General features: G+C 36.2%; 1 protein-coding gene across 5 annotated transcripts in view; it reads left to right on the top strand.

Annotated features, from left to right (window-relative positions):
* PHTF2 (putative homeodomain transcription factor 2) overlaps nucleotides 1–12,530 on the top strand; it is a 75,817-nt gene that overhangs the window by 50,452 nt on the left and 12,835 nt on the right. For all 5 annotated transcript variants that reach the window (XM_064444154.1, XM_064444129.1, XM_064444145.1 and 2 more), the window contains 6 exons: nucleotides 180–381; nucleotides 1,942–2,100; nucleotides 5,676–5,894; nucleotides 8,186–8,314; nucleotides 9,481–9,753; nucleotides 10,773–10,904. In XM_064444154.1, the coding sequence (XP_064300224.1) occupies nucleotides 180–381; nucleotides 1,942–2,100; nucleotides 5,676–5,894; nucleotides 8,186–8,314; nucleotides 9,481–9,753; nucleotides 10,773–10,904 (1,114 nt within the window). The remainder of the gene's footprint in view (nucleotides 1–179; nucleotides 382–1,941; nucleotides 2,101–5,675; nucleotides 5,895–8,185; nucleotides 8,315–9,480; nucleotides 9,754–10,772; nucleotides 10,905–12,530) is intronic.

Below are 12,530 nucleotides of genomic sequence, written 5' to 3'. Positions count from 1 at the left end.
GGGTATTATTTAGAAGATGAAATAGTTACAAATATTGCCTCAGATGTTAATATTATTAGCTTGTGGTTGTCTTAGTAGTAAAATGAAAACATGTTTTGAGAGGGATAAGCAGGATTTGGACTGGGGGAAAAAAATTGAGCGAATCATTAATTTAATACATATATTTGTTTCAACTATAGATCTAAAAAAGCAAAAAACTCAATAGATAAGTCCACCGAGACTGATAATGGCTACGTGTCCCTTGATGGGAAAAAGACGGGTAAAAGCAGTGAAGAATGTATGCAGGCCCATGAACGCCGATGTGAAGTGATTAAGCCAGAAGAGTCAGGGTGGAGCACTGCAACAGTGAGAGATGTCTTCAGCAATCACAGTCATCACAAAGTAAGTGCGCTTTCTTGCTTTCAAAGCAGGATTATTAATTTTTCAAATTATAGGTGTATTTTTATGATGCTTTTGATGCACTCTTATCTACTTTATCTTTAAAAATGTTTTAAAAATGAAAGTAGGCTTAGGGTCCTGGGACCAAAAATTGTCGTCATCTTTGTGGTTCATCCTTATATTCGTAGCCTTTCCTTTTTCTTGTAGGAGTGTCCTTGCTGACATCTAAACATTCTTTGCCATTCTTATTTCAGTGCACCAATTTGGGTGCTGTCTTTTGTCTGTGGGTTTTTTCCAGACCAGCTAAACACACTGTACCTTTTCCTGCCTCTTTGATACTCTGGGCACAGGTCTGTCTCTATGCTAAAATGGAAGAAATTTGGGATTACTGACAATTTGTAATGTTGAGGTCATTCTGAGCATTTGCCTGTGAATCATCTTTCTTTTCTTTTTTTTTTTTTTAAACGATCTCTGTAGAAGATGAGGAAAGCATAATTTCCCTCCCAATGAAGTAGGCACATTAAACAGAAGTTGGCAGAGGCTCAAATAGTGTCCTCTTTTCTTCTTCTCATCTCTTCCTCCAAAGACAATCAATACATTTCAGTGCCACTGCAAAAGGTAGTAGATAAGACACCCCAGACTGTTCTGCCTGCCCCTCTTTCTCTATGCAATTCAGCTGTTAAAAAAGTGAAATGACCTGACCTTGAAGCATCCCAGAAAACAGAGTTCATCATGGAAGAGAGAATGATGTCTGAGTTGCAGGGGTGGGGTGGGGGGGGGAAAGGATTTGTTGTATTTGTGGAGAATAGCTTCACTATTTTTGTCCTTTTAGCATTTCACTGTTGAAATGAAGACTCCAAAGGAAACTTTACAGGGTCCTATCTGGTGATCTCATAATAAACGAGAATATACAAAAAAAGTTTTGACAGCTGAGTGATCATTTGCTGCCCTTTTTTTCTTTCTGTTACTGTCTGGGCTACTTAAACTTTAGTTTAAAACCAGGGAAATGGGAAGTGAAATAAATTAACTATCTGAGTAGTCTACATGCAATCTGTAGCACTTTGTCATTGGAAGAAGAGGTAAATGTTAACTTTGTACTGTATGTGTTGATAACTCAATGTTATAGTATCTGCTATCACAATTTTGGTGGGTTTTTTTTGGTTGGTTAGGGTTGGGGTTTGTTGTTTGTTGTTGTTGTTGTGGGTGTGTTGGTGGTTTTTTGTTGTTTTGTTTTTTTTCCCAAAAGTTCTGGATATATTGCCTCTAAGCCTTTCTTGGTTGGTAGGTAGACAAAATTGCATTTAAAGAAAGAACATCAGAATCGTTCTTAAGTATAATATAAACTAGCCCTTCATTATCTGAGAAATGTTTATTTTGATATTAAAATTTCTATTTTATAATTTCTGCTGTACCACTTGATTTTGACAATTGGAAAGACATTAATATAGGATTGAACTGAGCAGAGATAATAATGTTGAAGAAAGAAATTTTATTTCAGTAATTAAGAACAAGACCTAGTAAGTATGAGTGTTTGTCTCACTAATACTGTATTTCTTGCACTAGGAAACTCACAGGACTGTGACAAATTTATCAGATGAAGTTTCTAGTGAGGAAGGAGTTGAAACTGGATATTCTTTCCGTCGCAATGTAGAACGCACTTCTAGTGATTGTACACTTCGAAACAGAAAATCTCACCATTATAAGAAACACTATCCTCTGGAGGTATGTTCTTTTCCATTGCTTCTTTTCTTGGTTTGTTATTGAGTAGATATATTTTCCTCAAACCCTTTTTCTCCTATATTGGATTTCAGAAGTCTGTTAATTGGAATTCATGCTCGTGGGGGACAGGGTTCTTTTTTCTTTTTTCTCCTCTCTCTTTTCTCCTCTCTCTTTTCTCCTCTCTCTTTTCTCCTCTCTCTTTTCTCCTCTCTCTTTTCTCCTCTCTCTTTTCTCCTCTCTCTTTTCTCCTCTCTCTTTTCTCCTCTCTCTTTTCTCCTCTCTCTTTTCTCCTCTCTCTTTTCTCCTCTCTCTTTTCTCCTCTCTCTTTTCTCCTCTCTCTTTTCTCCTCTCTCTTTTCTCCTCTCTCTTTTCTCCTCTCTCTTTTCTCCTCTCTCTTTTCTCCTCTCTCTTTTCTCCTCTCTCTTTTCTCCTCTCTCTTTTCTCCTCTCTCTTTTCTCCTCTCTCTTTTCTCCTCTCTCTTTTCTCCTCTCTCTTTTCTCCTCTCTCTTTTCTCCTCTCTCTTTTCCAGCAATTTGGAATTAAGAGGTAAAGATTTTTATTTCATTGGTTTGAGCTTAATCCTATTTTTCAATTTGTTGTAGGGAGCCTAAAATACAATCTGTGAGTCTTGCATCAGGTTATGGCAAACTGTTGCTGTCTTTTGACACCAGTTATCTCCTCTGGAAGCTTGATTTGTTACAGCAACAGCAGTAATTTGCAATATGCAAATTTTCATGCTAGTGCTGCTGTTTCTCTCCATTTAGTTAGTATTTTGGATTCACTAGCCTGCTTGTGGAGAAGTCCGACTCTATCTCTGAGTTTTCGTTCCTTCATGTTTATTGAAGCAACTGTTTAAAATATTGTCATAAAAACTCAGCAAAATTGTTAATGCATAAAAATACTGAAATGTTAAAAGACCTGATGACATCATAGCTTAGAAGGGGGGAATTCATGGATTCCATATTAGCATAGTCCTTAATTTTAAGGATTCAGACATTGAAAGAGAAAGGGATACATTATCGTGTTATTTATTTATTTATAATTTTAAAGACATGATGCTCTTTTTTGCTAATGGTATGAAAGTTCAGAGAGATATGGAATATATTTTTTAAAAGCCCTATTGCCATTTTTTCTTGAGGACTGTGAGAAAAGAGTGTAAAGAGTAATTTGAGCTCTAACTAAAGTCCACTTACAGATGGGTTTAATAGGCATTGCCTCATGAGTAAGCTTTCTACTTGCTATAAGAAACATCTCCTTAGAAGGGTTCAGAAACTGCTTTCTCTGATAACAATTGCAAAGCTTTGAAGTTGATGCTTTGCATAAAAACAGTATGAGAAAACCTTCTATTCTTTCATTTATTTCTCACAGGCTTTGGTTAAAAAGATCCAGAGGCTAATTGATATGAGCGTTTAATGCCTTTTGCATGTTTGATTTAGGGTACCTGAACAGGTCGATACTTGGAAGTGTTTGTTTCGTATTACAGAAGATGTCTCTTGGCTATATACTTGGGCATCTGGTAGTGCTTGACAAGAGGAAGCAGAAAGACATGAGTACAGTCAATTTTTTATCAGCTTAAATATATTTTCTCTTGCATAGAGTGCTTCACAGCTAGGGAAGACTGCGCAGACGTCTTCAGAAACTGAAGAGACTAAATTTGCTCTGTGTGTAGCTTTGGCAGTAATATTTCACACTTGTTCCCCGTTTACTTATCTGACTGATGCCCTGAAAGAGGAAGCCTGTCTTTGTTGTTACCAACTCGCCTCCCCCACACGATTACAAAGGAAATGAAACAATAGTTTTCAAATCTGTGAAAGCTTTCTTTGTATTTTAAAAAAAAATATTAGTGAAGTCAGCGGATATACTCTCAACTTCTGTCCTACATTTTCTTTTATCTTCATGTTTACTTGTCAACTTAATTGTTGTTTGAGCAAGCTTTTTTAATGTTCTTTCTTTATTAGCTTCAGGACTCAATGGTACCCAGTAGTGACTGCCTTCTATAAATAGGTTTTTTTTAAGAAAAAAGAAATAGTTCAGACTATTTCTGCATTGATATTATCTCTTATTGTGTAAAAGAAAGGGAAAGAGTTCAGACCAAATTTTTTCTAAATATTTCTTTACAAAATTTCTTACATAAAATGCATTAAACATGATTTTCAGGAAGAACAAACAACATTTTTTCAGATAGTGATGCATTACAAATCATACTAAACTAGTAGGTCTGCTGAAACTTTTTTTTTTTTAGTGTAAAATATTGTGTATATTCTCGAGAGAAGCTAGTAGAAAGAAAAAAATTCTCTGTTAGGAGGGAACGGAATCTGCCTGAGGATGGTGATGAGTAGGGGAGTACTGCATTTAAGACTACCTACCTGTGTTGCAGGAAATAGAGTCTGCCTACTGTAGACAGGAGTTTAAAGCTCTGAATTCTTGTTCTTAAGACAACATTAGATTGTTTCATATGTATGCATGGGGAGATTTGAATGTGCCAAACTTAATATTTTTCTTTCTTCATCTAATATATAAGTAAAATCTGAACAAAATAAGGCATGCTTGTTTCTCAAGTAGTTTGTTGAAAATAACTAAATTTTATGTATGACTATATAGATTACACATACACCTAGCATTAGCTATGTATACTCTTGCTTGTTTTTCCTCTCTACACCTGACGCAGAACTGTCTTCAAACAAGCTCACTCTGTCTTTGAGAAAGTAAGTTAGTAGTAATGATGGGGGAATGTGATTTGTCAGGGACTTTGAGAGCTGATTCAGATTTTATTATAGGCTTTTACAATTAGAAATGTGATTCTGGAACCTATTAAGCTTTCTTTTAAAACTGCTTAAATTGTGCCCACACTGCTTGCTTGAAGGACTGTTTGAGAGCCTCAGGTCTTGGATAACTAGAAATATCTGTTCGTTCTTCCTCCAGGGCCTTGCCCTTTCTAGAGAAAGGATTCCTTTCTGAATGGAGAAGTTAATAAGTAGCTAAAGTACTTCAGCTCAAACAACTAGAGACAGAAAATCCAAATGTCAAATTAATTAAAAATATTTTGTGAATGATGCTTTTCTCACTCTCAGTCACATTTCTGTATTACAATTTCAGTCCAGTGTAGATGGCTTTAAGCCTCACTCGTGTCTCACATTTTCACTAAAATTATGAAGCTGTAAAGTGTTTTAAAAGAGGCTTAATTTATAGCTTATAAAATCAGAAGTTTGAGACATAGTTGGAGTTTGAGGCTTGATAAATGCTGTTAAAGTCTAAATTAATGAGCTCTAAAAAAAAAATCTTTAAAATAGTTATTTCATTTTAATACTTAATATAATTTGATTCTTCATTATATGACTCCCTCCCCAACAAAGCAGGGACCATGGACTGTTACTTGTTTTTACAGTGTCTAAAAATGTGCAACCTCTTGGATACTCCTTCAACAAACATATCATTCTTTCTGATGAGAAAGATAATGAATTGGATCGTAAAAACCAGATAAGCACAAATTCACTAATTTGAACTTTATGACTATTTTGCCAGGAAACACTGTAAAATCAAAAAAGCTGCATTAATTCCAATGCATGTTCTAATTTCAGGATACACCTAAATCAGGTACTAGCTGCAGTTCTCGGTGTTCAAGCTCCAGACAAGATTCTGAGAGTGCAAGGCCAGAATCGGAAACTGAAGATGTGCTGTGGGAGGACCTCTTACACTGTGCAGAGTGCCACTCTTCCTGTTCCAGTGAGACAGATGTAGAAAGCCCTCAAGTGAATCCATGTGTGAAGAAAGAATACAGGGATGACCCATTTCATCAGGTTGGTATCCACCAATTTTGATATTTTTTTTTTTCACACTGCACACAAGTTCAGTAGTACCAACTTTATCATATCTCAGGAGGCCTGGGAGAAAGAACTCTATATTAAAGAAAAATAACAAAGCCAAAGTGATTTGATAGGATTAAAACAAGGAAAATTCGATTTCTGCTACTCAGTCATTCATGGGTCAAATACAGAGGATATGAAAATATACTGAAATAGCCTGCAGAATATTTGAGTGTTTGAATCTTAGTTCTTAATCAGAACAAGTGCTGACTGATTTAAATTTCCTCTGTGGTAGATGGTTCTGTTTTGTTTGTTGTTTGTTTTTTTTCCTCTAGTGGAATTACTTTTTTTTGTGAGTACATATCAGACATCTTTATTATTGTGTATATATAAAAAAAGAAACAGAAAGATAACATACATAATATCTAATGTTATATATATGTATATATATGATGCTACATGTTTATTTTTATATATATACTAAATGTAATATGTAATATTTTTCTTTTTACCTTAAAGCTAATAATTTTATTTCCCTTCTTTAATGCTATTCTGTAGCAAGATATAGGCAGTCATTTCTGAAAATTTTAGTTGTGTTTGGGCAACACTTCAGTTGCAGCCTGCCTTGGGTTAATGTTGGACAGAATCCATTGTTAATACTTTATAAAATCCATTCAAATATCACAGTGCCCATTATATTTGCAGTACAAGTCTTATCTTTAAATTGTGTGTTAATTGCATTGCTAATTTGGACTATTTAAGTAAAAAGGTGGAGAGAATGTGAAACATTCTTCTGGGTAAGCATGTTGTATGCGTTGGTAGTGCATCATCAATACTAAGGAATGCCATGCAAGAGATGGCGCTAATGCTAGCGAAGGAAAAGAATTTCAAAAGACAGACTGTTCACTCATAACTAGAATTGAAAATGATGTATTTGTTGATTTTAAAAAAAATTCCCCAATCTCACACCATCCCCCATCCCCCCACCCCCCAAAAAAACCACAACCAAACCAACGCGAAGGGATAGTAATTTGGCATGCGGTCTTTACTTTTTTTTGATTTATTTTTAGTTCTTCTTGCTTACATTCTATATAAAAACTAAAATGGAAGCTTTACAATAGGGAGTTGAATTGCATTGCATGCCTTGGCTTTGTTTTTCTGCAGTTGAGCGTTTTTCTGTTTGATTGTAGATAGTGAATTTTTCAGCTCCTGGTGTTGATACTCCCTCTAGAGGGAGACCTTGGAAATCGATGGTTAAGAAAGTCTTGCAACTAATGTTTGCATTGTTTTAATAGTATAAATCGATTTTTTTTCATGCAATGGAAAAAAAAGGGAGGTAATTGGGTTCTTAGCAGAATACAAAGATTTCAGATAAGTACTGATAAAGCAAGTAATAAAATAAAAGCTTTACTTTTAATTAATGATGAATTTAAAAAATAATATCATGCCCCTCCTCCTGCCCCTCAGCACCGTCACATCCAGTAGTTTGATGCACATAGTGCTAGGTGGCCAGGCATCGTTGAGAGCAATTTAAATCACCTGAATGGCAGAGGAGTGAGACAGGGCTGAGGGAAGTCACGAAATGGCTGCAGCAGAACTGGTTGCCTCAACATTTTTCTGGATCCTTCAGTTGTCACTTGGCTCTCTGTTTAGAGTAAAGGTGCCTCAGCCCATAGGTACATTCAGGAGATTAGGCTGGGATTGCTTGGCTCTTGGAGCAGCGTATATTGATTAGGCTCCTGCCACTCTCTCTGAGCCTTGCCAGATACAGGTAGCATAGGGGTGCCTTTATCCATAACAAGGATTGTGAAGTACACAAATATCATTAAAATCAAAACAATAAAAAATGTTGGCCTTGGGATTAACCTGAGAAGAGTACTTTTCAGAATGGTAGGGGAAAAATAATAATCAGAAAAATAAAATATTCCATTAAACATGTGGCAAAATTAAAGATGGCTTATAAGTAGACCTTTTTTTTCATACCTCTCCTTTGATATGGTTGAGCAAAAAAGTAGACAATTAATCCTCAACCACAATAACTCAACACTGTTAAAAAATGAAGTATGGTGAAGGAGAGACCTCTGTACTCACAGCTTTTTCTTGGAAAAGAAGTGGGTGATTTTGAGGAATGTGGTTAACATATTGTTATATAGCATTTACTTCTACTATATGTTACTATATTTGTGTCAGTCTACAGCATTTTTGTCAGTATATTGCTGACAAAGGCATATTGACATGACAATAGATTTTAATCTCTGATAAAATATATTCCTTTTCTTCCCCAGAGTCATTTGCCTTGGATCCACAGTTTGAATCCAGGACTAGAAAAAATAAGTGCAATTGTATGGGAGGGTAATGATTGCAAGAAAGCAGATATGTCTGTGCTTGAAATCAGTGGTATGATAATGAACAGAGTGAGTATTCTTTTTACTTTATGCAAATACTATATTTAGGAGTCTAAGTGCTACCAAAACTAAGCTTGGTTTATGTTTGGGTTTTTGGGTTTTGTTTTGGGTGTTTTTTTTTTTTTAAATTATCTGTATTGGCATTATTGTTCCATGGCTTACATCACTTTGATTTACTTGGTACTAGCAGATAAAAGAGCTACCAACTCTTAATTGTTGGGACAATAAAATGTGCTTGCATTGTTAGGCGCTTACTAACATAGCCAACCTCTTTTATTGTTCCAAAGCGATATACGCTGTGAATATTCTTGTTCATCGGAATCAAGGAGATAAATAATATGTTGATGTAGGAATATACAGATCTGAGTATCTGGATGCTGAAGTTAAGATTGGAAAAGAAAGCTTTCCTCTTTTGGAAACAAACATCTAAGAGGATGAGTGGGACATCTTCCCTTCTTTTTCCTAGTACTCCTCTTCAGGAAACAGCTGGAAAAGCATTTAATTTATGTTGTACTCTTTTTCAATACAGTCAGCGTAGGCATTTTGTAGAGTTGAACATAAAATCCCGGCATAGCTTAAGAAAACTATCACTAATTCTGACAAGTTGATACTTACCATCTCCAACTTGTAAAGAAGCAATGTATTCACAAACTTAGTTCAGATATCTGTACCTGACTCAGAGACAATACAGTTTTGGGTGCAATCCACAGTAGAAGTAAACTTACAAAGCCATAGCCAGCACAACAGAAGTCCAATCCTGTCTGCACTGTGAACATTTTGATTCCTTTAAAAAACATACAGCCTAAAAGCAAAACACAAATGGGAGCAACATACAGGATGTAAGCAACACAGTCTGATTGGCGTATCCTGCTAATTCAGCGTTGAATGAATTTTTAATATAAGAATATGCACTGGAGTCTCTTAACTGCAATGTTATATTGTTGGGTTTTTAAATGACTTGTCATATTTGGTTCCTGTGCATTAAGTGCTCTTCAAGGGCTTCCTTTTTCTTAGTAGTAAATTGTGAAGCTGTTTGGTTGAAGGTTTGATATAACTTATCAGGTTATATGGTGTTCTTTGTGATAGCAAGACAGTAACATTAATGATTTATTTATCGACTTAATTCCAAATTAATTCCAAAGTTACAGATATACCTTGTTTTGTTTTGATTTTAGGTGAACAGCTATATACCAGGAATTGGTTATCAGATTTTTGGAAACGTCATATCTTTAATCTTGGGTTTAATGCCATTTGTCTTTCGACTTTCCCAAGCTAAAGATCTGGAACAACTAGCTACACATTCTGCCACTGAACTTTGTGTGACTGCATTTGGATCAAATGGAGACATTCTGGTTCTCTCAATGGTCATTATAAGTTTTGTGGTCCGTGTGTCTCTAGTGTGGATTTTCTTTTTTCTGCTATGTGTAGCAGAGAGAACATATAAACAGGTATGAACAGCAAACCAAGAGGCTTCATCCAAAGCAAATCAAGGTTTAATGTTTGCATTTTTTGACATTGTGGATATTTTAAACCTGTTTTCTTCAGCACACTGTGATTCATAGGTCAATGATGACAAGTACTTCAGTGGGCTTACAGTTTAGGAGATGACTCAGTTGCAATGGACTGAAGTCTCTGTACAGCCTCTGTAGATAAATCTTTTTTCCTGGAGAGCATTTCTGAGGGAAAACTTTTTAATCTTTTATTTCAGATTTCTTGCTCAATCCAGTCATTCAGCTCTTAGTTTGTCTCAGTTGTCCCCAAGGAGTTTTAATAAAAGAACTCTATAAATTTCCAGTTTGTTTTACTGGTGTGTTTCATTCAAAACCTTCAGTTTAATTCAAAACAGTTCAGTCCAGACCCTAGCCAAGAGCCCTGCCTGCTAGGTAGATCAGTCCCACGCTGGCAACCATGAGAGCTGCTGTCTGAAGTAATACACCTGTTAATTTATTGCTTGTTATTGCAATGTAAACTTTTAAGAGAGTTTTGATATTGCTTACTAGCTGCAGAGTACAGATACTTCTGGTCTGCAAAAGGAAAATTTTTTTACTTTTCTCAAATTATAGCCAAAATATGTGATTTCATACAGTAGAACAGAATTAACCTGCTTCTAATAATAATTTCTGTTGGAAGGAACTTCTGTGATACAGGCAATCCCTAATGCAAATGATTGGCAGGTTTGATTTTCTCCCAAATTTTAAGAGCACAGCGTATCTGTTGACTGAAGTTTGAAGGAAGGAACTCAAAGCGTAGCTAAATTTTGTTTATCATTAGAATATGAAGACTTCTAAGCCTTGTTAATGTATCTCCTCTTTTTAGTAACATGCCACTGTGATTTATGCACTATATGAACATAATTTACGTTGATACGTTGTGCATTACTTTGACATATTAAGTGAAGCCTTTTCTCTATTTTCTTTTAGTGCCCTTGAAAATCAGTTAACAAAGTGGTTTTTCTTTTCCTTTGCAGAGGCTACTTTTTGCCAAACTTTTTGGTCATCTAACGTCTGCCAGAAGGGCAAGAAAATCAGAGGTACCTCACTTCCGCTTGAAGAAAGTACAGAATATAAAAATGTGGCTTTCTCTCAGGTCCTATCTAAAGGTAAAATAATATATGTTTTTGCTACCACTTTAATATAAAATATCTCATATGCTGTTGATGGAAGGTTGGTGTTCTAGTCTGAATTTTTCCTCCTGTGCACTTACTCCTGTTGGTGTACATGTGCTTTATACACTTCACTTTAGTGACTCTAGGCCAGCAGTGTCTGCAGTCAGCCAGATTGTGAGACAGAAAATGTCCGGTTTTTACCTTGGAGTAAGTATGAGTGTGTTCAGAGTTGGAGTCTTGTCTTACTAATGCGAGCAGAAAAATCTCTCGGGTGAATATGTTGGGTAAAAATAACCACTTGTTGCATAATACAGACAATACCCTATTGTAAGAACCCCACAATTAGTGTCATTAACACAGAAGGAATTTATGAATTAGACAGTTTATGCGCATATTTGTGCTGTGAGTGTACACATGCCAGGTGAAGCTAGAAATTATGCCCAAGTATTACCTGTAAGACATCCCAATCCCTCTATTGTATGTTCAGCTCATATTTGAGTGATCTCCTTATCTCTCTAATGATCTTTTTGAACCAGAGCATTTTGATGATTCTTTGTGAAAGGATCCATATTATCTAACTCAGGGTTGGCTTTTTGTCTGTCTGTTGTGTCCCTGTCCTGTCATGTCTGCCCCGCCATGTCCTCCCCACCCCCGTTTTTTTTCTATTTTTCTCTCTGCATTAGGTAATTCAACTCAGATGAAGCCAGTTTTTTTTTCCCCTGGCTTCTTTCTGTAGAACCAGTTTATTGGTGAACAGCACCCGACAGTCTCTTGTTAGTGGTGGTAATCCCCGTATTTGCATTTATGTTTCTTTCCGACAGCAATAAGAAAGGTTAGATGGAATCTGCTGAGAGTAGTTTTTAGAGGTAGGTAAACATAAAGAAGTTATGGTGTGGAGACTGGGGAGTGTGGAAAGCAGGCAAAATTATTTTTAATATAACGCACAATCTTACATTTGAAAGATGCATTTTTTCGAGAGGAATTGGGGCGATTCATTTACAACACCCCATGTGTTATGGAAGCATCTGTAGGGAGGTTGTAAAAAAGAGGTACCCTTCCTTCAAACTTTACATTTGAGACACTTATATTTTTTCCTTGTAGTCTGTAATGTATTGCTGGGTGGGAGAAAAGGAGGGTAATATCACTTAGACAATAGATGTACTTTTGATGATTTGAAGACTGCATATGGTAGCGCTGTTGTGGAGAGAGTGTCTTGCCTTCTTTCCTCACAACCACATCTATATATTCCATCATTTCTTGTGCCACCAGAAACATCTGTGTAATTATGTGTCTAAGAAAAAAGCAGTCAGACAGTGGTCGGAGGCAGGTGCATAGGAAACCAACCCAACTGAAAAACAACCAGTCAAGAACAGTAGTCTTCGCCTCCATCTGTTGCTTTAGTGGTTCACCGGACAGCTCTGCAATGCCTGTGCTAGCACAAAGAAAGGAATGGATGCAAACAGCTAAGGAGCAGGGCTGCCTTCTTGCACTGGTGCTGCTGGCATGTACTGGCCTAGCATTTGTCCAAAATACACTTGCATATTACCTGTCTGTATATGCGTCCACCTGTGAAGACACAAGCTGGGGTATATACACGTTTCAAGCCTCACACAGGCAAAA

Source organism: Phalacrocorax carbo, chromosome 1 (genome assembly GCF_963921805.1).
Source record: "Phalacrocorax carbo chromosome 1, bPhaCar2.1, whole genome shotgun sequence".
Taxonomy (NCBI): domain Eukaryota; kingdom Metazoa; phylum Chordata; class Aves; order Suliformes; family Phalacrocoracidae; genus Phalacrocorax; species Phalacrocorax carbo.
The sequence above is the reverse complement of the archived record's forward strand: the minus strand, read 5'-3'. Positions and strand labels throughout refer to the sequence as shown.